This window comes from Mustela erminea, chromosome 18 (genome assembly GCF_009829155.1).
Source record: "Mustela erminea isolate mMusErm1 chromosome 18, mMusErm1.Pri, whole genome shotgun sequence".
Classification (NCBI taxonomy): domain Eukaryota; kingdom Metazoa; phylum Chordata; class Mammalia; order Carnivora; family Mustelidae; genus Mustela; species Mustela erminea.
The window spans coordinates 42,622,377-42,648,696 of NC_045631.1; the positions used below are offsets into that span (position 1 = coordinate 42,622,377).

Sequence of the window (26,320 nt, forward strand, 5' to 3'; positions counted from 1 at the left end):
CCATCTGCTGGAAGCAAGTCTGAGCAGAATTCTGTTTACACTCTTCTGGACTCCACTAAGACATGTTGTCTCAACTATAAAAAGTAAATGACCTCTAAGGTCTATTCCATTGCCATGATTCTAACCTAAATACCAATCCTTCATATTTATTAACTAAATACAAAAATGCCAACTTCGGGGCGCCTGGGTGGCTCAGTGGGTTAAGCCGCTGCCTTCGGCTCAGGTCATGATCTCAGGGTCCTGGGATCGAGTCCCGCATCGGGCTCTCTGCTCAGCAGGGAGCCTGCTTCCTCCTCTCTCTCTCTGCCTGCCTCTCTTCCTACCTGTGATCTCTCTCTGTCAAATAAATAAATAAAATCTTAAAAAAAAAAAAAAAAAAAAAAAAAAAAAAAAAAAAGCCAACTTCACAGACAAAGGCTTTAACTCACCTGCAGTAACTTGCCTTATTAACTGTATCTTCAGAAGAATCAGATCCTAAAAAAAATTCCCCAGATAACAAATCAGTAAAAGGATTTTTACTGAAAGGATTTTTACTGAAAGGGTTAAAGTCATGAGATGTACTTGTTGCACAACAGATATTCATTCAAGAACTATTACCACACACTCACTATGTATAAAATCCGCAGACACGATGAAACATATGGCAGGTAACGCAGAGACGTGGTTACAAGCTTGGGCTCTGATGCCAGAATTCCCAAGTTTGAATTATAGCTCTGCCACTTGCTATCTTTGTTAGCTCAACAAAATGTCTTAACCTCCGTGTGCCTCTATTTGCTCATGGGCAAAATAAGTACAATAATATTAACAACCTCAGGGGGTTGCCGTGGATCTTACATGAGTTATGCAAGTAAGTCCTAACAGTATCTAGACTTCAGTAAGTTATCCTAAATACTATTTTTATGATAACACCTGTTGTCTCGGGACTTATGATCTTCAAGCAGGGAAAAAACATGTAGGTAGAGAATCTGGTAAGTGCTATGGTAGACATATGGTGGTGCTTGGCAGCCCAAAAAAGGTCACTCTTTCCAATTATAAATGCATTCTAACAGATAAGACAATTAGAGAGACCTGTTTGAACTGAGCTCAGGTCTTCTTAAAAGTCTTCCTTTAAAAAAAAAAAAAGTCTTCCTAGTCTAGTACAATGTATCCTGAATCCCTTCAAATGCTGTGGCCATCCCATCATGTTATTTCTTATCCCTACTCTCCATCCTCCCAAAGCATGTTTACACAGTATAATCAAGACACACTTCCTTTTGTTCTCTTTATAAAATAAGGGTCTTGTTTTACGAAGTGGTGAGTGCTACATCGTTTACCCTATTTGTAACACACCGTAAGGCAAGGAAAATAAAATTATTGTATTTCCACTTCCCAAATTTCCCTGACATTGTATAAATTATGAGGCTTTTGGTATAACTGTAAGACCACAATCCAGCAACGATCATTCTAAATTTACAAAATCTGTGTCTCTTACCCAATTCAATGTAGACAGACTTATTCTGAGGCTGTATCTGCTGCTTTGTCCTCAGAGATCTCAGAATTCCAAGGTCAGAGAGTTGGACACTAAGACTGGTTTCCTGCTAAGCAGTACAGTAAAGAACGATCAATCAATTGTTGAAACCAGTTCTGTGTTTCTTTTCTTGAAAGGAAACTCCAGGCCATGGACAAAACAGACTATTATAACTAACTAAAATTTGACAACTGGAAAAAACACTTGGCAAACTACAAATCAAAATATATGAGTTATGTGTGGTTTAAATATTTTTTCCTCTCTGTGTTGTTTTAAACATTTCTAAACTGAATATGTATTATCTATGTAATTTTTTTGAAGAAAAGTGTATTTTGAAGCTAATGCTTTGTATTATAATATAGAAAGGGAATGAGAATCATTAGTTTACATTTCTAATCACATCTGATAACAGGGTTATGAATAAAAACCCAGCAATCCTAGGAACATTCAGTACAGGAAAAAATATTTAAAAATCCAATATCACTTTGATGAAGCTTTCCTTCTTTTTGAGTTCTTTAACATCTACTGAAAAATGAATACTGGTACGATGAGAACTATTATTTTTAAGATCTGCATTATTCATTCATATGCAAGTAAAAACAGAGCAAATCACTGCATTTTCTTTGACAATTACACCTTTTAAGTTGAAGCAATTTTCAAATGGTAAAGACCGACTTTATTTCCCAGGGAACTTTTCAAAGAAAATAAATTAGAAGACACTTCCTCATGCCTGAAGAATTGCTGTGAGGTGATTATTTTAAAAACTAGCAAGCTCAAATCTTAAAGTCATCAGTGACCTCAAGGCTATTTTAGACAAACATCAGAATAGATAAAAGCACTAAAGCAGGGGATGGACCCAGAAGCTCTCTCTTGCCCACACTAAGTACATGGACCTTCTCTTGGCATTTCTAACTCTCGACCAAGAATTTAATTTACTATCTGACCTTGTTTAGCGCCTTTTTCTTAAGCAGTTTTTATTTTTTTTTATTTTTTTATTTATTTTTTTTTTTTTTAAAGATTTTATTTATTTATTTGACAGAGAGAGATCACAAGTAGGCAGAGAGGCAGGCAGAGAGAGAGAGAGGAGGAAGCAGGCTCCCCGCTGAGCAGAGAGCCCGATGCGGGACTCGATCCCAGGACCCTGAGATCATGACCCGAGCCGAAGGCAGCAGCCTAACCCACTGAGCCACCCAGGCGCCCCCAGTTTTTATTTTTTTAAAGATTTTATTTATTGGGGTGCCTGGGTGGCTCAGTCAGTTAAAGCCTCTGCCTTCCGCTCAGGTCATGATCCCAGAGTCCTGGGATCAAGCCCCACATTGGGCACCCTGCTCAGCGGGGAGCCTGCTTCCCTTCCTCTCTCTGCCTACTTGTGATCTCTGTCAAATAAATAAATAAAAATCTTTAAAATTAAAAAAAAAAAGATTTTATTTATTTATTAGCAATCAAGCAGGAGGGAGAGGGAGAATCTGAAGCAGACTCTGCATTGAGCACAGAGTCCAATGTGGGGCTTGATCCCAGGACCCCAGATCACGACCTGAGCTGAAACCAGTATTTGGACACTTAACCGACTGAGCCACCCAGGTGGCTCTAACTTTTTATGTAAGTCCATATTAACTATTTACAAACCCATGTTTACTGCCTTTTTATATAAATCCATGAGCATCTAGCACCTTCACTAATTCAAAATGCTCAGTCAAGAGATGTTACCAGAATAAATGAAAATGGCTTTACCAAGGTGGGGTTTTCAGGTTCATTCTGTCGAAGTCTTTTGGCACGGTTTCGATAGCCCATACTTTGGATAATAGAAACTTCCTCCTTTAGGTGCTCAGGAGAGTTATTTTCTTTTTTGGAAAAGTTATAGCTGTTTGCAACTATGAATTACAAAGGAAAATGTTATTGTTATAGTTTAAAACAATACAGTAACTGTATCAAAGAACCAAAAGAAATCCTGTGTATGAGCTATCTGGTTTGTTAAGACAATGCATTAAAGCTTACCTATCATTTTTTTAATCTACTTTGGAAAGTCTACTCCTAGGAAACACACAGACTGTCAAAATTATTTCTAATCTTTTTCTTCCTACTTCAGCACTAACATATTTGTGTATTAATATCATATTTCATTAAATCCAAGGTACCAATGATGCAAGACACACAATTATTTTCTGGGCCACTTAGAGAGAAAACATACTAAATTAACAATGGCACACCACAGGTGGTAAATTGTTCCTAATTTTGGAGATGCTAAACTGTGAAAAATGTGTATCTCAGGACTTATAAAATGAGGTGTTAGATCAGTGGGAATGATTTAAAAAATAAATCACAGATAAAGACTTAAAATTAACCTAGACCAAAAGGTGTCATTGCCTCTTCACAGAGTAACTGTGAAAACTTCCTGAGTTTTAATGGACAGCCACTTGAGTGCTGGCCCCTGGGGCTATGCAACACTTACACTGCAATCCCGTGTCAAGCTCAAAAGCATGAATGATTTTCAACAGCTCTTCAACTAGTTGACTAAATCTTGTACTTTCTTGTAGGCTTCTGAAATTAAATTGTTTGAGAAACACACTCAGCAAAGGATTACCAACTTTTTAAGGACACTAGAATAAGGAAAGATATGTAAACAAAAAGCCAGATGTAGCAACAGTAAAAATACATTCAAGAAAAGAGCTATTGTCTACGGCCATACCACCCTGAACGCGCCCGATCTCGTCTGATCTCGGAAGCTAAGCAGGGTCGGGCCTGGTTAGTACTTGGATGGGAAGAAAAGAGCTATTAGTGACCTTACACTATCATCAAAACATCAAAACAAACTGTGTGGCAGAATTGGTTGTTCTCATAATTTTTTTTGCCATTCAAGCCTACCTAAAGCCTGTTACTATCTAAAACACTGTACTCTGAATCAATAGTAGATATAAATTCACTGCATAGAGAACCTACCATTCTTAACAACTGAACCTCATCTACCCAACCTCCTAATTTGAGCTTTCAGGGATTTCTGTGAAATGATGACTATGTTACTTCAATGTAACGTAATGGCCCATTATACACTTTCAAGTTGGGAAGGGGTTAGGGGTAGTGTAAGTCTCTAAGGAATTTTGGAAGCAAGGTATCCAGGACCTTGAGGGGGCTAGCTATCATAAAGAAAAGGTCATTTATTACTGTCTAATAAAACCTTAGTCATGAGACTCTTCAGATGAATATCAGTGGGTCATATGCTTGGCAGATGATTGCCAATATGGATCTTGGAGGGTAGAGATAAAGGAATTTTTATATGTTAAATAGACTTAAAAAGATCCTAGAGGGTCAGGCTAAGATTGCCAGTTACCCTTAGCAAAGTGTCAACATGGAAGCAGTTGAGTCCCTAGAAGAACGTCACTCTGCCTGTTTCAGGGACTTGTCAATGGGCTGTATGTAATAAGGAAGTTTAGTAATTTTTCTTCTGCCTTTGTTTCCCACATCATAGATGATAATGTCCAAAGAGAGATTTTGGTTTAGGAAAGTTGTAGGACAATATAATTCATTTATTCCTTTAAATATCTAAGTGAGTACCCTGCACCAAACATTGAAAAACAGCATTGACGGCGACAGAAAAAGTCAGTGTCTTAAAAGAACTTATATCCTGGTGGGAGGGACCCAAAATGTATAAACACACTGTGTGTGTATAATTAAGTAGAAACAAGCGCAAGAAAGAAAAAGAAAAGCAGGACCTGGAGACAAAGGGGGCAGAATGGTACATTCCCACATTAGGTAAGACTGCACTTTTTATGCCATTCAGAAGCATTAGAAAGAGGCAATGAATTGCTAATACCTTTGTGAGACAGACCTACCACAAAACTTTCAAGAAAATGACTTCAGAAATAATTTACTCTGTCAACCCAATACTCGTTTATACATTTTTCTACTGATGAATAGTTTGACAGGAGCACCAGCTCTGTTATGAAGGAATTTCTATGTTTCCCTACTGTTGAGCCCAACCTCCCATCACTACCCAAATTAAGTACCTTTTGGTTATATCATTCTTACACAAAGGACACTTGGAAGGTCCTTTCCTCTGGTTGAGAAGTTTCAGCATACAAAATCTATAAATTATAAATGAAAAGAACAATTCAAGTTACTTTTTTTTTTGGTAGAGAGTATTCAAAAGGCAAATAGCCATGAAAAGATAATCTCACAACTGCCCTTAAGAGCCATTTTAAAGGTAATGGCAGGTGAATTACAACCAGTGGCTTTAATTGTTTTTAGATGCTGGATAAGCAGAAAACCAAACTACATAAGCAATGATCTATGAAAACTGAACTTACATGCATATGGCTGACTGTTATGATCAAATAAAACTTATTAAAAAGTTAATATGGCATATTTAATGATAGATTCATAATTATTTCCCACTGAATAATGAGATATAAATGATAAATAGTTTAAGTAAAATGATTATAATTAAAAACTCAGCACGTCACTACAAAGCTACAGTAAATCAAGACAGTGTGGTTGTTGGCATAAGGACAGACACACATGGATGAAACAGAACAGAGAATACAGAAAAACCCATCTATCTGAGGTCAATTGATTTTCAACAATAGCACCAAGATAATTAAACAAAAAAAGAATAGTGTACCAACAAATAGAGTGCTGGGACAACCAAATAGTCACATGCAAAAAGAAGAAGCTAGAACCCTAACACACAATCCAAGAAGTTAACTCAAAATGGATCACAGAATTAAATGTGAGAACTAAAACTATAAACCGTTTGACCTTGGGCTAAGCAATGATTTCTTTCTTTTTTATTTTTTTTTATATTATTTATTTATTTGACAGAGAGAGAGAGAGAGAAATAGATCACAAGTAGGCAGAGAGGCAGGCAGAGAGGGAGGGGGAAGCAGGCTCCCTGCTGTGCAGATAGCATGATGTGGGTCTCCATCCCAGGACCCTGGGATCATGACCTGAGCCCAAGGCAGAGGCTTTTAACCCACTGCGCCACCCAGGAGCCCCCCCCCTCCTTCTTAAAAGATTTTATTTATTTAGGTAACAGGTTTTAAAAAGTAGCACCATGCTCCTCCTCATTTGTGAGTATACAGTTCAATGACTTTTAGTAACTTGATGGAGTTGTACAATGATCCCCACAACCCACTTTTAGGACTTCAAGCACCTGACAAGCTCTCTCTCTGTCAAATAAATGAATAATGTTTTTTTTTATTAAAGATTTTTATTTTTACTTATTTGACAGAGAGAGACAAAGCGAGAGAGGGAGCACAAGCTGGGGAGTGGGAGAGGGAGAAGCAGGCTTCCCACTGAGCAGGACGCCCGATGTCGGGCTTGACCCCAGGACCCTGAGATCATGACCTGAGCCAAAGGCAGAGGCTTAACCCACTGAGCCACCCAGGTGCTCAAGCAATTATTTCTTAAATACACAAACAACCAAAGAAAAAAATAGATACATTGATACATTGAAGCCACCCAGGTGCCTCTGAACTAAATTAAACTTAAGAACTTCTTTGCTACAAATAATATCATGAAGAAAGTGAGGACCAGGGGAGCCTGAGTAGTTGAGTTGGTTAAGCATCTGCCTTCGGCTCAGGTCATGATCTCAGGGTCCTGAGATTGAGCCCTGTGTCCAGTTCACTGCTCAGCAGGGAGTCTGCTTCTCCCTCTCCCTCTGCTCCTCCCTACCTCCCCGACTCATGCTCACACACACTCTCTCTCTCTCAAATAAATAAAATTTCTTAAAAAGAAAGAAAAGAAGGAAGGAAGGAAATGATCAATCCACAGAAAGGGAGAAAATATTTGCAAATCACATACCTGGTAAGAGACTTATATCCAGCATATATAAATAACTCTTACAACTCAATAATAAACAGAGAAATAAACCAACTAAAAATAGGCAAAGGATTTGAATTTTCTCCAAAGGAGATGTACAAATGGTCAATAAGCACATAAAAGATGCACAATATTATTAGCCATTAGGAAAATGCAAACCAAAGCCATGATGAGATGCTACTTTATATCTACTAGGATGGCCATAATTAAAAATACGTATTGCAGGGATGGCTGGGTGGCTCAGCGGTTGAGCATCTACTTTTGGCTCAGGTCATGATCCCAGAGTCCTGGGATAGAGCCCCGCACTGAGCTCCCTGCTCAGCAGGGAGCCTGCTTCTCTCTCTGCCCCTCTTCCTGGCTTGTGCGCACATGCTCTCTCTCTATCTGAAATAAATAAATAAAATCTTTAAAAAATAATTTAGAAAAATAGGTGTTGCAGAAGATGTGGAGAAACTGAAATCCTCATTTCATTGCTGGTGGGAATAGAAAACAATGCAGCTACTTTGGAAAACTGTTCGGCAGTTCCTCAAAAAGTTAAATATAGGGCGCCTGGGTGGCTCAGTGGGTTAAGCCGCTGCCTTCGGCTCAGGTCATGATCTCAGGGTCCTGGGATCGAGTCCCGCATCGGGCTCTCTGCTCAGCGGGGAGCCTGCTTCCTTCTCTCTCTCTCTCTGCCTGCCTCTCAGTGTACTTGTAATTTCTCTCTGTCAAATAAATAAATAAAATCTTTAAAAAAAAAAAAAAAAGTTAAATATAGAGTTACCATATGACTCTGGAAGTCTGCTCCTAAAGTTTCTTCCCAGGAGAAATGAAAGCATAAGTCCACACAAAACTTGTACACAAGTGTTCATAGCAGCATTACCCATTATAGCCAAAAACAATCCAAATGTCCATCAACTACTGAATGAAGAGACAAAATGTGGTATATACACACAGTGAAATATTATTCGACCACAAAAAAGAAGTATTGATATGCCACAATATGAACTTTGAAAACATCATGTTCGGTGAAAGTAGTCAGACACAAAAGGTCATACATTGTATGATTCCACTCATATGAAATACCCAGAATAGACAAATCTATAGAGACAAAAAGTAGATTTATGGTTGCAAAAGAGGAGATGGAAGGGGAATGGGGAGTAGCTACTAATGGGTACAGGGTTTCTTTTGGGGGGGTGATGAAAATGTTCTAAACTTGGGGTGCCTGGATGGCTCAGTCAATGAGGCATCTGCCTTCAGCTCAGGTCATGTTCCCAGAGTCTCAGGATCAAACCCTGAGTCAGGTTCCTTGCTCAGTGGGGAGTCTGCTTCTCTCTCTGACCCTCCTCCCTTAGGTGCTCTCTCTCACTCACTCTCTCTCTCTCAAATAAATAAAAATTTTCTTAAAAAATTCTAAACTTAGATTGCAGTGATGGTTGCACAATTATGAATATATGGGAAAAAAAAACCCTCAAAAACAAAAACAAAAACCCACAACCCTGAACTGCACACTTAAAATGGGTGAATTTTATAGCATGTAAATTATATTTCAATAAAAATGTAAAAAAAAAAAAGCTCAAGGTAGGGAGAAAATGCACTCATTTCCATATTCACAATGTGCACCGTGATAGTTGGCATAAAACCAAGTCACTCACTAGAAGTCTAAGGAATGAGGAAGGCTCCAGCCTTCTGGGACAGGTGGGCTCTCAGAGCATCTCTGGGTGGAAAACAATTTTGGTGGTTACCTCAGATAGCAAATATGGCTAGGAAGACATGAAGGACACATGCAACATATTCTCATAAGTCTATTTCCTTAAAAAAAAAAATACTATTCCTACTGACTGATGGTATCTATGAAGATCAAAATTCCCTTAGGAAGAAGACAGAAGATTTAGAGAAAATACAAGTAGGAAGGGGAAAAGGGAAGAGAGCAGTAGAGACAGCTGCAGGGACACTCATTATGAGCAGGGATTCACTCATACCACCGATCTTTACTACATGTCCAGTACTGTTCTAGATGCAGAGGATTCAGCAAAAGGCAAAATAAAATCCCTGCCATCATAAGGAACAGAATATTCTGGTGAGGGAGGTGACAGGAAGGGAGCAGACATTGGCTGTGAAAAGGACCATTAAAGAAAAAAGGGAGTTGAAAAGGCAGCAGGAATGGTTAAGCCAGCAGAGAGCACTTTTTACTGACCATGTTCCCAAACACGCAGTGCCCTCTCTTACTTTACACAACAACCCTGCTGTATTGTCTTCATTTGACAGTACAGACGGGCCCTAGGAACAGTCAAGGAGACTAGGTTTCTTCTTCACCTGTACAGATGCTCCATGACTGTGCTGTGCTCAACAATTCTATAGTGTAAAGGAAAGGGGTATCAACAAGCTACCTGCAACCTTATCAAACTCAACACCCAAAAAACAAATAATCCAATCCAGAAATGGGCAAAGGACGTGAACAGACATTTCTGCAAAGAAGACATCCAGATGGCTATCAGACACATGAAAAAGTGCTCAGCATCACTTGGCATCAGGGAAATTCAAATCAAAACCACAATGAGATACCACCTCACACCAGTCAGAATGGCTAAAATTAACAAGTCAGGAAATGACATGCTGGCAAGGATGCGGAGAAAGGGGAACCCTCCCACACTGTTGGTGGGAATGCAAGCTGGTGCAACCATTTTGGAAAACAGCATGGAGGTTCTTCAAAAAATTGAAAATAGAGCTACCCTATGGCCCAGCAATTGCACTATTGGGTATTTACCCTAAAGATACAAATGTAATGGGCGCCTGGGTGGCTCAGTGGGTTAAGCCTCTACCTTCAGCTCAGGTCATGATCTCAGGATCCTGGGATCAAGTCCCGCATTGGGCTCTCTGCTCAGCAGGGAGCCTGCTTCCCCCGTCTCTCTCTGCCTGCCTCTCTGCCTACATGTGATCTCTCTGTGTGTCAAAAAAAGAAAAAAAAAAAAGAGACAGATACAAATGTAGTGATCTGAAGGGGCATGTGCACCCGAATGTTTATAGCAGCAATGTCCACAATAGCCAAACTATGGAAAGAACCTAGATGTCCATCAACAGATGAATGGATAAAGAAGACGTGGTATATGTACAATGGAATACTATGCAGCCATCAAAAGAAAAGAAATCTTGCCATTTGCGATGACATGAATGGAACTAGAGGGTATTATGCTTAGCGAAATAAGTTGATCAGAGAAAGACAATTATCATATGATCTCCCTGATACGAGGAAGTTGAGAGGCAATGTGGGGGGTTTAGGGGGTAGGAAAAGAATAAATGAAACAAGATGGGATCAGAAGGGAGACAAACCAAAAGAGACTCTTAATCTCACAAAACAAACTGAGGATTGCTGGGGGGGAGGGGAGGGAGCGGGTGGTGGGTTTATGGACATTGGGGAAGGTATGTGCTATGGTGAGTGCTGTGAAGTGTGTAAACCTGGCGATTCACAGACCTGTACCCTGGGGCTAATAATGCATTTTATGTTAAAAAAAAAAAAAGTTACCTACATTGTATGTAATCCCCTTTAAAGAGCCACAGACTGTTGAAAAGATGCAAATCCTACCCATATGCTACCATAATGGCCCTAGGAGGAATCAGTGCATTACACTGGCAAATGGTATAATTACACAGTTCATGGGAGGGAAAGGGAGGGAATCTCCCAAATAGAATATTGCAGCATAGCGCAACTAAGCCAAGAGGGACAAGCTACATTACAGAGTGTTGTAGCCTGTACTATAATTACACAAAAAATGCAGGGGAACTAGGTAAGTAGAAATCAACCAAAATATAGGTTCCAATCTTTCCTTATGCTAGAAAAAGAACAGATGCCTCAAGGTTATTTACTAAACTCAAAAGAGAAAATGAACTTGTACATGACTTGAAAAGACTAAGATAAGGAAAGTACCCACAGATCAATGGAACATTGGTGTATCATTCAAGGCTGAGAAGAATTTGTTAAATTCTGTTCCCGAGCTCTGAGGAATACATGTGATACGCCAATCAAATGAGAACACACACATATATAAGTTCTACATGAAGTTCTCAGTAAAAATGTCTGAGTCGTCTTTTTTTTTTTTTTTGTCAGAGAGAAAGCATGCACACGTGAGGGCACAAGCAGGAGTGGTAGGCAGAGGGAGAAGCAGACTCCCTGCTGAGCAGGTAGCTTGACGTGGAGCTCAATCCCAGGACCTTAAGATTATGACCTGAGCCGGAGGCAGATGCTTAATTGACCACCACATGTCCCGAAGACTGTATTTTCTTTTTATCCCCACACCCAATGTGGGGCTCAAATTAATAACTCCAAGACCAAGAGTCATGTGCCAGCCAGGCATCCCAAGTTTTTAGCCTCTTCAATTTCTAAAGCCCAATGCTTAGGGAAAGACAATATATTTTTAAAGCCAATGTAGTATGTTTTCTAAAGAGTGGCATCAGATTTTTAAAGCTGATAAGAAAACAGTAAAATCACAGTGACACAAACTAATTTGGGGGGACGTTTAGAGTACTCATTTCTGAGCATGTGTGTACCCAGAGCAGATTTACAATGTTATGGAAACTCATCTAATTTTGAGCTGTTGATCCAAATCTATCCTGGCAGGAAGCAATAAATTAATCGTTCTAAGTTTGGGCAAAATAAAGGCAGGATGACTTTTGGCTTCCTTTCATTACAATGGAGGTGCCCTGGATTCCTGCCAACAGATCATGAACCAATGCAGGCCTTAGTTAAAGGAAATAAAGACCCTGAGTGCTCCATAACTTAGCACCTCAGCATCCACTGTGTTGCTGGTCCCACCAAACCTTGTCAGTTTTGATATTAGAGATCTATCTTCTCGAGCAAACCTCTAGTTTTTACTTAGTCCCAATGATTAAGAATCTGTCTTGAGCTCTTCATCCTGAAGATAGTGCCTAAGTTCCTTGCCCGGTATCCCAGTCTCATGGGCCAATGTTCTTGTCTCTTAGGGACAGGAATCTTAACCCTAACCCTCAGCATCCTATGGCTGAATCCCTGCCACGACTCTTCCCTTACAACCACTACCCTACACTTGTGTTCATTTTTGCTCCTAGACTCCTGAGAGACTATGTTCAATCTATTTGCTAGATTTTCCATGTCTTGCCTATTTCTACATCTCTGATGTACCAACCCATTGCTAAATTCCAGAATTCACTGATACCATGATCTTAATGTCTCTAGCCATCAAACCTCCCTGACATGGGCTCATCACTTGCCTGGATTGCAGAGATCACAACCACAGCCAAAGTCAGACACTCAACCAACTGAGCCACCCAGGCGCCCCCCAGCACTACTCCTATACATGTTTGCAAAGTTAGTTTCTTTTCCCTGGAGGGTCTACTTTCTTCTCTTCATACCTTTGCTCATATTATTTACTCTACCTATAATTTCCTTCTTCCATAAGCTCTCAAAGTAATGAATGTTCACAATGCAATCTCTTCTTTACTCGTTATAATATTATGTATTCATTACTCAAGGTGACAGGAGAGCATACAGTACATTTCAGAACAATTCTCATGAAGAAACAGTGAAAGTTCAGCATTTAAAAGGTTAATTTTCATCTATCTATAACTTTTTAAATACTGGGTCTTTTATTTATTTTTTAAAGGTTTAAAAAAAAAAAGATGTTATTTATTTATTTGACAGAGATTGAGACAGCACAAGCAAGGGGAGTGGCAGGTGGAGGGAGAGGGAGAAGCAGACTCCCCACGGAGCAGGGATCCAGATGCAGGGCTTGATCCCAGGACCACCAGGATCACGACCTGAGCTGAAGGCAGACCCTCAACGACTGAGCCACCCAGGCATCCCAGTACTGGGACTTTTAAATTTTGTTTTACAAAAGTATCAATCTCAAAGAAACCAGTTCTACACCACAATAGTTTGAGAAGATTCCCTCCAGGGGCCACAAAACTAGAAATTCTTAAAGCAGAGTGATCAGTTGTGCGGTCTGGCACCTGACAGGGAGAAGGGCCTCAGAAATCAGAAGGCAATTCATGGGAGCAGATCTAGGACAGTGGGGTGGCATGGGAAAGGGGTGAGAGGCAGTGGGAATGGGCTCTGGATCCTTATTGGGACAGACAAATGGGAAGAATAAAGTAGAACTCAGGCAAAGGAAGGGGCCAGCTAGCGTTCGGAAATCCCTCCAGGGGGGAACAGGTTTCCTTCAGCTTCAGCCAGCCCTCCTTATCCTTATCACAGAAGCTCTTCACGTTTTTTAGGTTATGGAAACACTCTAAGAATCTGACGAAAATTATGGACTGTCTTTCCCAGGAAACTGCACATGACTATAGCTCCTAATACAATTACGTTTAATGGACACCTGGGTGACTCAGTGGGTTAAGCCTCTGCCTTCAGCTCAGGTCATGAATCAGGGTCCTGGGATCGAGCCTCGCATCAGGTTCTCTGCTCAGCAGGAAGCCTGCTTCCCCCCATCTCTCTGCCTGCCTCTCTGCCTACTTGTGATCTCTCTCTCTGTCAAATAGATAAATAAAATCTTAAAAAAAAAAATACAATTACGTTTAAAACCAAATATAATCCTTGGACATTCATGAAAACCATTCACAAATCCCAAATTAAGAATGCCTGAATTAGGGGTGCCTGGGTGGCTCAGTGGGTTAAAGCCTCTGCCTTCAGCTCAAGTCATGATCCCAAGATCCTGGGATCGAGCACCACATCGGGCTCTCCGCTCGGCAGAGAGCCTGCTTCCCCCCCACTCTCTCTGCCCGCCTCTCTGCCTACCTGTGATCTCTGTCTGTCAAATAAATAAATAAAATCTTTAAAAAAAAAAAAAATGCCTGCGGGGCGCCTGGGTGGCTCAGTGGTTTGGGCTGCTGCCTTCGGCTCGGGTCATGATCTCAGGGTCCTGGGATCGAGCCCCGCATTGGGCTCCCTGCTCCGCAGGAAGCCTGCTTCCCTCTCTCTCTGTCTCTCTGCCTGCCTCTCTGCCTACTTGTGATCTCTGTCTGTCAAATAAATAAATAAAATCTTTAAAAAAAAAAAAAAATGCCTGAATTGAAAAATTCCTTAAAAAGAAAAAAAAATCCCTGAGGGGGCACCTGGCTGGTTCAGTTAGTAGAGCATGCAACTCTTGATCTCAGGGTTGGAAATATGAGCTCCACTTTGGGTGCAGAGATGGAGGGAAGGGAGAGGCAGTGGCTAGAGGGCAGAAGGGAAACATGTTCTGCCATCATATAACCTTTTGTGATGGTAAACTCATTACCATAGACATGGCTTTCATTTCCGATTTAAAAAGGAAAAATAGGGGCGCCTGGGTGGCTCAGTGGGTTAAGCCGCTGCCTTCGGCTCAGGTCATGATCTCAGGGTCCTGGGATCGAGTCCCGCATCGGGCTCTCTGCTCGGCAGGGAGCCTGCTTCCTCCTCTCTCTCTCTGCCTGCCTCTCTGCCTGCTTGTGATCTCTCTCTGTCAAATAAATAAATAAAATCTTAAAAATAAATAAATAAATAAATAAATAAAAAGGAAAAATATCTAAAAACAAATTAGTTGGCATTCAGAGCAAGTGTCAATCACGGCTTTACAACGAGGAGAACTCCTTTGTTCCACCAAATCACCTACCAAATGTTTTTCCAAATTCTTTCATCAAGAAACATCTTCAAAAGGCAAGATCCTTAAAAATGTAAATATAACTTGAATCATTGGTATGAATTAATTTCAGCCTAAATATAAACTGATATCAGATCCTTTCCTATCTTCACAAGGATTATGAAGCAGGCAAACATTGAACCTTAGAAGGGAGAAAGCAGAGTGACGAACAGAAATAACAGAAAGGAGAAACTGGGAAATTGCTTATTGCACAATTGCTGGCAATCTGCTTTTACCACGGCCACAAACACAAACAGCTGTTCAGAATGATTTCAGATCCCACTAGATAAATGTGCCAATATTTTCCCAGGAACTATGGTTACAACCAACTTCCACAGGTTTTCTAAGTACTCCTAGCTGGAGTGAAACAGAGTTCGATTTTTCTTTTACACTTAACTTTCACTTAAGCTAAAGCTTCTATAAAGTTAGGTATTTCCTGTGTTGTGAAGAATAAGTAAAAAAGCTAAATAACGGAGCCACATGAAACATTCAAACTTACTTGCAAAATATGTGATCACACTTTGTGGAAACAGGCTCTTTGATCAACTCCAGACTAGAAGGATAGGGGGAAAAAAAAAAGAAAGAAGGCTCAATAATTCATTTCAATATAAATAAATTCTTGGTAAAGAAGTGCAATTTTAAGCTGCTATAACTGAGTCAAGGTAAGGCTTTAAGTTCATTTAATAAATATTAAATGTCTGCTAAAATAGCAGAGAATTTGATCCTTACATTTCTGAGCTTTCAGCCCTCAAAACAGAATATATTACACTCTTTTCCATACTCTCTATTATTTTTTGCATTTAAAAGATTGGCTGAGGTACACCTGGATGGTTCAGTTGGTTAAGCGACTGCCTTTGGCTCGGGTCATGATCCCGGGGTCCTGGAATCGAGTCCCACATCAGGGTCCCTGCTCTATGGGGAGCCTGCTTCTCCCTCTCCCTCTGCCTGCCACTCCCCCTAGTTATGCTCTCTCTGTCAAATAAATAAATAAATAAAATCTTTAAAAACAATTGGCTGACATTAATCTATTACTTATTAGTTTTCACTGGTACATTTTTCAAGCTAAATTTGTGGGGAACATCCTATACCTTAACTAAACTTAAAGCTCCATGAAGATAACAAACTTCTTGTATTTCTTTTGGGTCATCTCACAGCACGTTCTTTTCTTTTTTCTTTTTTTTTGCGTGAGGGCCTTTTTATTTTAAATTTCTTTCTTTCTTTCAAGTAATCGCTAGACCCAATGTGGGGCTCGAACTCACCACACTGAGATGAAGAGTCTCGTGCTCTATGGACTGAGCCTGAGAGGTACCCCTTAAATTTCTTTCTTTTTTTTTTTTTTTTTTTAAGATTTTATTTATTTGTCAGAGAGAGGATATGCATGGGGAATTGCAGGCAGAGGGAGAAGCAGACTCCCAGCTGAGCAGGGAGCCAGACTCGAAACTCGATCCCACGACCCTGGGATCATGACCTGAGTTGAAGGCAGACACTCAACTGACTGAGCCACCCAGGCAGGCATACCCACTCCTTAAATTTCTTAATATGGAAAATTTCAAGCATTTACACAAATAACATAGTAAAATAAACCCCATGTACCATCACTTAGTTACAATTATCAACTCAAAGCCAGTCTTACTACATCTGTACAAACACCCACCCAAACAAGGCCCAGATCATTTTAAAATAAATCCCAGGAGTCATTCATTTCATCTATAAATATTTCAAAACATATTTTTAAAAGGCAAAGATCTTTTTAGGGTAACCATGAAACAATACTACTCTCAAAAAATAATTTTCGGGGTACCTGGTTGGCTCAGTCGTTAAGCGTCTGCCTTTGGCTCAAGTCATGATCCCAGGGTCCTGGGATCGAGCCCCACATCGGGCTCTCTGCTCAGTGGGAAGCCTGCTTCTCCCTCTCCCACTTCCCCTGCTTGTGTTCCCTCTCTCGCTGTGTCTCTGTCAAATAAATAAAATCCTAAAAATAATAGTAATAATAATTTTCTTTAGGGGCACTTGGGTGGAAAGTTGCTTAAGTGTCTGATTCTTGGTTTCAGGCCCTGATCTCAGGGTTATGAGATTGAGCTCTGTGCTCAGCATGGAGTCTGCTTAAAATTCTTTCTCCCTCTGTCCCTCCCTGCCACATTCTCTCTCTCAAATACATAAATGAATTTTTTAAAAATAATAATTCCTTTTTATCATCTAATATACAATATGCTAACTTCCCTCACTGTCTCTTAAAATTTAATATCTATGTAGATCAGGATTCAAACAAGATCCATGCACTGCATTTGACTGATGTATCTTAGGTATCTTTTAATCTATAGATCTCACTTCCCTTTTCCCCCTTGTCAATTATTTTAAAAAGCAGGTCATTTGATCTGTACCATTTTTTTTAATGATTTTATTTATTTGACAGAGAGAGAGAGATCACAAATAAGCAGAGAGGCAGGCAGAAAAAGGGGGAAGCAGGCTCCCCACTGAGCAGAGAGCCTGAAGCCGGGCTTGATCCCAGGACCCTGGGATCATGACCTGAGCTGAAGACAGGCTTTAACCCACTGAGCCACCCAGGTGCCCCAGATTCAATTTTTTGACAAAAACATTTCACAGGTGGTATTGTGTGCTAGGACTTATTATGTCACTTTAGGAGGTACATGATGCTTGGCTTGTGCTTACTTTGTAAAAAAACAATGTAATAAATACTCACCATAGAAAATTTAGAAAATAAAAAAATAAATTTAGAAAACTATTAAAATTTTGAGAAAAGAAAACTTTGTCACCCAAATTCCCATCCCTACCAGTCTATTCACAAAATCTTAGTATCTTCCTGAGATTATTTCACTTACTAATACAACAAGGAATTATACACAAGTACAATTCCTAGAGGGGGAGGTAGAGCAGGAGACAAAACAGCCTGTCCTTATAGAACTTTCATTCAGGTTATGGTAAGACAGCTAAGAATTAAACAAGAACATATGGGAATAAGAGCTAAAAATGAAAATAAAGACCTGTAACAGGGACAGAGAGTGCTGGGTGGGGGACATTGTATACAGAGTGACCAAGAAAGGCCTCGCTGAGATGACATTGGCAGACAGTTGCATAATGTGAGGAAACAGGCTGTGCAATCATTGGGGGAAGAACATTCCAGCAGAGGGAACAGAGAAGGCAGACTCTGAGCAGGTCCCTGCCTGGTATTTCTGAAGGTCAGGGAGCAGGCCATGGGGCAAGCACTAGTACAAGAGGTCAGGCTGGCATCTGGGAACCTGAGCAGGTAGGAATCTATAGGCGATTTTAAGTCTTTATCTTTTATTCTGAATGAGAACTTCAGCAACTGATTTTTGGTATAGTTCAGCCAGGACATCAAACAACAGGCCATCTGTGTGTGGCAGGAATGTGGGTCTTTTCATTACGTGTTTCACTTTTTAGAAAAGGATCCCAAGAAAAGCTGGGGGACAATAGCCTCGTTGTGAAAGGTTTGGTAACACAACTCTTGTGATCACACGGTTTCTGACGCAGTACAGGTAACAGAGAAGAAAATATCACAGGAAGTCAGAAGGCCAGGTTTCTACTACCCGGTCTCTTTTTTTATTAGCAGAGTGACCTCAGGCCAAGCCCTCGACCCGAATCCCGGGTTCCTTCTCTGTTACCCACTCTAACAGTCTCTTGAGGTTATTGTCAGAATAAAATTAAATGTTACTTAGGAAAATGTTCACAACCTAAGATGACTTGTACCAAAGCGAGAATTATTATCTGGACCTAATGTGATTTTTAAAGAGAAAAACCACCGACAAAGGGAACTCTGATTTGCTACTAAATCACAAATCCTCAGATAAGCTACATATCAAAGAAATTCTCAGTAAAGGCAAAATTGGATTTAGCTATGATACCAGATGGCTTTCATTCTCACCACTGACTCAACTCTGAAATAATTATGTTTCAGTATGGTAATTATAAGCCGAGCTATACAAACATACTGTAAACACAAACTTTAAATGGATGAAAACTTCGAAATGTAAAAAGGTAAGGACTGTTGAAAAAAAGCTTTTGAAGAGGGAATGGGGAAAAGGGCCTCTGGGTGGCTCAGTTGGTTAAGCATCTGCCTTTGGCTCAGGCCATGATCCCAGGGTCCTGGGGTCAAGTCCAGCATCACATCAGGCTCCCTGCTCAGCGGGGAGCCTCCTTCTCCCTCTGCCTGCTGCTCCCCTCTCCCCCCATCCCACTCATGCTCTTTCACTCAAATAAATAAATAAAATCTTAACAAAAAAAAAGAAGAGGGGGGTGCCTGGGTGGCTCAGTGGGTTAAAGCCTCTACCTTCGGCTCAGGTCGTGGTCTCAGGGTCCTGGGATCGAGCCCCGCATCAGGCTCTCTGCTCGGCAGGGAGCCTGCCTCCCCCTCTCTCTCTGCCTGCCTCTCTGCCTACTTGTGATCTCTGTCAAATAAATAAATAAATAAAATCTTTAAAAAAAAAAAAAAAAAAGAAGAAGAGGGAATGGGAATAAAAAAAGTCCTCTTCTAGATCTGATGAAACTAAGTGTTCACTATGAAAGTGATTCAAATATTTTAAATTCTTCTTGTTTCGGCAACATTTTAGACTTACTGTATTTGAATTTTGGGCTTCCAGCATGGGTGTAAGTGATTAGAAAGATAAGCTGAAAACCACCACCACCTACCAGGATACACATTTTAGCAAACTCTTCTGAAAGTCAAAAATTTTATAGAGTCCTGTGTAAAAAGTTAGAAAGAAAGAAATAAACAACATCGGTAATTTAAAGAGAGGCTAACAAAAGGTATTTTAGCTCAAGGGATCTCAAAGAACCTGGAACCCACGGAGTGCCTGGGTGGCTCTGTGGGTTAAGCCTTTGGCTCAGGCCCTGATCTCAGGGCAAGCCGCACACACATCAGGCTCTCTGCTGAGAGCCTGCTTCCCACCCTCTCCCCGCCTCACCCCACCCCCACCTCTGCCTGCCTCTCTGCCTACTTGTGATCTCTCTCTCTCTGTGTCAAATAAATAAATAAAATGTTTTTTAGAAGGGCGGGGTGGGGGGAAGGTGCCCGGGTGGTTCAGTTGGTTAAGCAGCTTTAGCTCAGTTCATGGGGATCGAGCCCCGCATTGGGCTCACTCTTCAGTGGAGAGGCTGAAGTTCTCTCTCTCTGTCAAATAAATAAATAAACTCTTTAAAAAAAAAAAAAGCTGGAAGCCTACCCTTTAGCTACTGGAACACTGTTTCCAGTCATAATCAGGAATCATTTATTAAGACACGATTGAAAATTATACTGTTTTGCGCACTTTTTGTTTTAAACTTTTTATTTATTTGAGAGAGAGTTCATGAGCATGAGTGGCGGGGGGGCGGGGGCGGTAGGGGCAGAGGAAGAGGGAGAAACAGACTCCCTACTGAGCAGGGAGCCCTTGCCCAGGGGCTCATTCCCAGGACCCTGAGATCATGACTAGAGCAGATGTCAGATGCTGAACCTACTGAGCCACCCAGGCGACCCAAGGACACTATTAAACAAATGAACAAAAAGTAGAGTAGGTATGATTCTCATCCTAGAACTTTCCGTTTGGATGAGTTTAAAGTTTAACAATGAAGAGAAGAAAAGTTTTAGTTTAAAAACCCAAGTAGAGGAGCGCCTGGGTGGCTCAGTAGTTAAGCGTCTGCCTCAGGTCACAATTCTGGGGTCCTGGGATCAAGCCCTGCATTGGGCTCTCCGCTCAGTGGGGAGCCTGCTTCTCCCTCTCCCACTCTCCCTGCTTGTATTCACTGTCTCACTGTCTCTCTCTGTCAAATAAATAAAATCTTTTAAAAAATAAAATCGGGGGCACCTGGGTGGCTCAGTGGGTTGGGCCACTGCCTTCGGCTCAGGTCATGATCTCGGGGTCCCGGGATTGAGTCCTGCATCGGGCTCTCTACTCAGCAGAAGCCTGCTTCCTCCTCTCTCTCTCTCTCTGCCTGCCTCTCTGCCTACTTGTAATCTCTCTCTGTCAAATAAATAAATAAAATCTTTAAATAAATAAATAAATAAATAAAATCAGGGGTGGGGGGCGCCTGGGTGGCTTAGTGGGTTAAGCCTCTGTCTTCGGCTCAGGTCATGATTCCAGGGTCCTGGGATCTAGCCGCGCATTGGGCTCTCTGCTCAGCGGGGAGCCTGCTTCCCTCTCTCTTTGCCTGCCTCTCTGCCTACTTGTGATCTCTGTCAAATAAATAAACAAAATCTTAAAAAAAAAAAGAAAGAAAGAAAGAAATATATTTGGGGTGCCTGGATGGCTCAGTGGGTTAAAGCCTCTGCCTTCAGCTCAGGTCATGATCTCAGGGTCCTGGGATCAAGCCCCAGATCAGGCTCTCTGCTTAGCAGGCAGTCTGCTTCCTCCTCTCTCTCTGCCTCTCTCTCTGCCTACTTGTGATCTCTATCAAATGAATAAATAAAATCTTTTTAAAAATAAAATAAAATAAAATCAGGGGTGCCTGGGTGGCTCCGTGGGTTAAGTCTCTGTCTTCGGCTCAGGTCATGATCTCAGGGTCCTGGGATCGAGCCCCACATTGGGCTCTCTGCTCAGCGGGGAGCCTGCTTCCCTCTCTCTCTCTGCCTACCTCTCTGCCTACTTGTGATCTCTCTCTCCCTGTCAAATAAATAAATAAAACCTTTAAAATACACATATATATAAAGTATATAGAAAATGAAATAAAATAAATAATAAAAAATCTAAGGCTATTGTTAATAGAAAATAGATTTTAAAAAATAGGGTGGAAAACATACAATTGCTAGTTGAAAATGATAATTTACCATTAACTTTCATTCTTGCATCTGTTTTTTACATATCTGAGCTTTTTAATTGATGGTTTAATTTGCCACAATGAGAAAGAACATTACATTTTTATGACTGAGTCTCGTGGAAATATAAAATAAATGGACCCGGATGCCACACTATTCAAGACTTTCTGATCACTCTTTGTAAATATCATGAGTAAGTTTTATGCTATTTCAAAAGCAATTTTTTTTTTCCGGTTGTCATTTCCTGCTTCTCTGGCTCTGATGATTCATACAGTAGGCTATAAATCTCATTTAGCTCTTGTTTTTATTTAGCTGAAATGTTCAGGGGCAAGGGAGAGGAGGGTTACTTACAAATCTTGTATCTCTCTGGGAACACGACTTGCATTTTCTTTAATCTAATTTACTTGACTCCAAATACGAAAAACAACTTTGAAGCACAAAGAGAAATGTACTTGAATTTACTCTCCTTTATTAAAGGGGCAATAGATAAAGCTTTCCAATTTACCTTTTGAATATTACCCACCACTATCCATCACAATATTAAAAACCATTAAACTATCAAAGGACCAATTTAGCTTATTATTTAATACCTTCAACAAACGTTTAGTGAGTGGCTACTATGTCCCAAGTACATTGCTCTAACTACTAAGGACATGGAAGTAATCAAAAGAAATAAAAACCCTTGCTTTCATGGAGTTTAAATCCTATAAGGGTAGAGAAAAAGAATAAACAAATTATACAGAATGTTAGATAGTAATAAAAGCTATGGGGGTAAAAAATAGGAAAGGGAAATAGTGTATTGAGGGTAATGGTTTTATCACTTTAAATAGGGTTGTCTAGAAATGCCTCTCTGAAAAAGTGGTGGTTTTTTTTTTTTTAAGATTTTACTTATTTATTTGAGAGAGAGAGAGAGAGCGCGGACGCGAGAGAGCATGGGGGGCGGGAGGAGTGAGAGGCAGAGGGAGAGGGAGAAGCAGACTCCCGGCTGAGCAAGGAGCCTGACGTGGGAGTCGATCCCAGAACCCCGGCATCATGACCTCAGCCAAAGGCTGACAATTAACCAACACAGTTGCCCAGTATCCAACTCGATCTCAGCTCAAGTCTTGATCTCAGGGTTGTGAGTTCAAGCTCCACATTGGGCTCCATGCTGGGCATGGAACCTACTTAAAAAACAAAAAATAAAACCAAGGGGCGCCTGGGTGGCTCAGTGGGTTAAGCCGCTGCCTTCGGCTCAGGTCATGATCTCAGGGTCCTGGGATCGAGTCCCGCATCGGGCTCTCTGCTCAGCAGGGAGCCTGCTTCCTCCTCTCTTTCTGCCTGCCTCTCTGCCTAATTGTGATCTCTGTCTGTCAAATAAATAAATAAAATATTAAAAACAAAACAAAACAAAACAAAACCAAGAGGCCAGATTGACCAGAATAAAAGGAATAAGATGAAAGAGGGTAGACAAAAATTCTTCTAAGGTTCCTTTATGGCTTTTCACCAAGACAGCCTAAGGTATAGCTTTTAATTATTTTGTAGATTTAGCAAATGCCATAGATATTACCTAGTGACTGCTTGGGGTTCATAACCTGTATTGTGCCATAGACCCCCTTTGGCAGCTGGTGAATCCCATAAACACCCTTCCCAGAATAATGCTTTTATGTGCATAAAATTTAAAAAATATAAAATTATACAAGAAACCAATTATGTTGAAATAAAGTTCTAGCCATAGGCCTCTAAGGGTCGAGGAGGGTCAGCAAATTAAGAGCTCCTGAATACACACAAGAAAACTTCCTGGAGTGACAGATCTGTTCTATATCTTGACTAGGTCACACAGATAGAGACACTTGTCAAAACTCATTGACTTGCACACTTAAGATGTCTGCATTTCACTGTAGATAAATTATGTTTCAACTGGAAAAAAAAACCTTGAGGGGTGCCTGAGTGGCTCAGTCAGTTAAGAAGCTGCCTTCAGCTAAGGTCATGATCCCAGGGTCCTGGGATCGAGTCCCACATCAGGCTCCCTGCTCATTGGACAGTCTGCTTCTCCCTCACCCTCTGTCTTCTGGCTTTGTGCTCTCACTCTCTGTCAAATGATTAAATAAAATCTTAAAAACAAAAACAAAACACCTTGAATATTTTGAATATTCTAGCTCCCTCTTTATAGATGAAGAAAAATAAAGGCGTACTCAAAAAGTCAGAGACTTGCCAAAGGTTTTGATGATTTGGAGTATTCTGTTTTTTTGTTTTGTTTTGTTTTGTTTTTAAGATTTTCTTTTTGGGGGGTGCCTGGGTGGCTCAGTGGGTTAAAGCCTCTGCCTTCGGCTCAGGTCATGATCTCAGGGTCCTGGGATCAAGCCCCACATCGGGCTCTGTGCCCAGCGGGGAGCCTGCTTCCTCCTCTCTCTCTCTCTGCCTGCCTCTCCGTCTACTTGTGATCTCTGTCTGTCAAATAAATAAATAAAATCTTTAAAAATAAATAAATTAATTAATTAATTAATTAAAAAGATTTTCTTTTTGGGCACCTGGGTGGCTCAGTTGGTTGGGCGAATGCTTTTGGCTCAGGTTGTGATCCTGGAGTGCAGGGAGAGTGGAGAGTCCCGCATTGGGCTCCCTGCTGAGCAGGGAGTCTGCTTCTCCCTCTGACCCCCCCTTTCTCATGTTCTCTCTTTCTCTCATTCTCTCTCTCTCAAATAGATAAAATCTTTTTTTTTTTAAGATTATTTATTTATTTATTTGACAGAGATCACAAGTAGGCAGAGAGGCAGGTAGAGACAGAGGGAGGGAGAAGCAGGCTCCCCGCTGAGCAGAGAGCCCGAAGTGGGGCTTGATCCCAGGACCCTGGGATCATGACCTGAGCCGAAGGCAGAGGCTTTAACCCACTGAGCCACCCAGGTGCCCCTCAAATAAATAAATCTTTTTTAAAAAAAATTTATTTTCACGTGATCTCTACATCCAACATGGGGCTCAAACCCATAACCCCAAGATCAAGAGTTGCATGCTCTACCAACTGAGCCAGCCAGGCACCCCTATATTTTTTATTTTTTTAAGATTTTATTTATTGGGCACCTGGGTGGCTCAGTGGGTTAAGCGGATGCCTTCGGCTCAGGTCATGATCTTGGGGTCCCGGGATCGAGTCCCGCATCAGGCTCTCTGCTCAGCAGGGAGCCTGCTTCTTCCTCTCTCTCTCTCTGCCTGCTTCTCTGCCTACTTGTGATTTCTCTCTGTCAAATAAATAAATAAAATCTTTAAAAAAAAAAAGAGATTTTATTTATTAAGAGAGAAAGAGAAAACTCGAGAAGGGGGCGGGGCAGAGGGAGAAGGAAAAGCAGATTCCCCACTGAGTAGGGAGCCCAACTTGGGGCTTGATTCTAGGATCCCAGGATCATAACCTGAGTGGGATGCAGATGCTAAACCAACTGAGCCACCCAGGCACGCACCCCAGTCCACCAAGTATTCTTATTTCAATATATAGGGCTACTTCAACCAAAGACCTACCCACTCACAAGCACAAATCATTTGTGATTTTTTTTTGCCACTAATAACTATGTCTTTTCCAAGTGACTGAGCTGTTTTTAGAGCTTGGATGAAAAGGCCAATTACTCCAAACCAGATCTCTGAGCCCAAGTAGAATCAATCAAGACAGTCTACGATCTAGGAAAGATAGGGGAGCGGAATGTGTTAAGGGAGGGGAAGGGGAGAGACAAAGTGGAGAAAAAGGAGTAAATTCCTATATTCCCAAAGCTCTCAAGTTAAGAAAAGAAGCAAATTTAATAGTTTAATCTTAATAGATATAATTTTTTCTTAATATATGCAAGGTCAATTCTGCTTATTTGCATAGGATATAATCAAGTAAAGAAGAATCTCAAATTAATAAACCCTTCTGTCGACTTACCAGATTGGACACTCTAAGATTTTCTGCATAGCATTAAGGACATTTTGTACTTCTTCAACACGATCCGCAGGTAAATCCATTTCTTCCTGTTCCAGTGAATTTTGAGGCATAAACTTAAATATATATGTGTATATTTGTACGCACACACACACATTACTTTGAAAGGTTTCTAAGAACAGCCTAGTTTCATTAAATGTGATTTTTAAACAAGAAATTTAGACTGGAGTGCTTTAAAATCATACCAATCACAGAATTAATATCAAAAGCTGCTTTTTTTTTTAATTTTAAAAGCTGGTTTTTTTGGTAATTAAGACCATCTAAATTGCCTTCTCCCCTCCCCCCCCCCATAAAGCCTCCAACAACTTCCTTTTGGTCTTTTTCTCTCTCCAAGAAAAAAAAAAGCCACAGCGGGATGACTGGGTGAGTGATGGCAGCCTCATATTTCTCCAATGATCCTGGCTCTTTTCTTTTTCTTGGTGAAAATCAACCTCAACAAAAACAAACCCAACACCAACCAACGCTCCCCACCCCTGCTCTTCCCCTGTGTTTCCCACTGGTCTGCATTTCTTTCAGGATCCTCTTTAGGTACGTCCCTGCCAGTAGCATCGGTGACTACTGACGCCCCTCTACTTTCTTCCTGTCCCTTCTCAAAAACGCGTATGAAGCCAGTTCTTTCTTAAGGGCTGTCCCTCCGACAAAATCCAGCCTCCTATTCTCAGACACATTCCTGCCCCCTTTCCCTCCTCAGAATC

The 26,320-nt window shown here is 40.8% G+C and overlaps 1 protein-coding gene across 10 annotated transcripts in view; it reads right to left on the reverse strand.

Annotated features, from left to right (window-relative positions):
- BRCA1 (BRCA1 DNA repair associated) overlaps positions 1-26,320 on the reverse strand; it is a 68,190-nt gene that overhangs the window by 40,652 nt on the left and 1,218 nt on the right. For 4 of the 10 annotated variants that reach the window (XM_032322958.1, XM_032322956.1, XM_032322965.1 and 1 more), the window contains exons 2-8: positions 25,569-25,681; positions 15,428-15,481; positions 5,509-5,586; positions 3,957-4,045; positions 3,239-3,378; positions 1,472-1,577; positions 429-474 (exon numbers count right to left, since the gene is read on the reverse strand). In XM_032322958.1, the coding sequence (XP_032178849.1) occupies positions 429-474; positions 1,472-1,577; positions 3,239-3,378; positions 3,957-4,045; positions 5,509-5,586; positions 15,428-15,481; positions 25,569-25,678 (623 nt within the window). In that variant the 5' untranslated portion in view covers positions 25,679-25,681. Of the gene's footprint in view, positions 1-428; positions 475-1,471; positions 1,578-3,238; positions 3,379-3,956; positions 4,046-5,508; positions 5,587-15,427; positions 15,482-22,042; positions 22,062-25,568; positions 25,682-26,320 lie in introns of those variants that run through there. The other 6 variants (XM_032322960.1, XM_032322959.1, XM_032322957.1 and 3 more) reach the window with 4 other exon arrangements.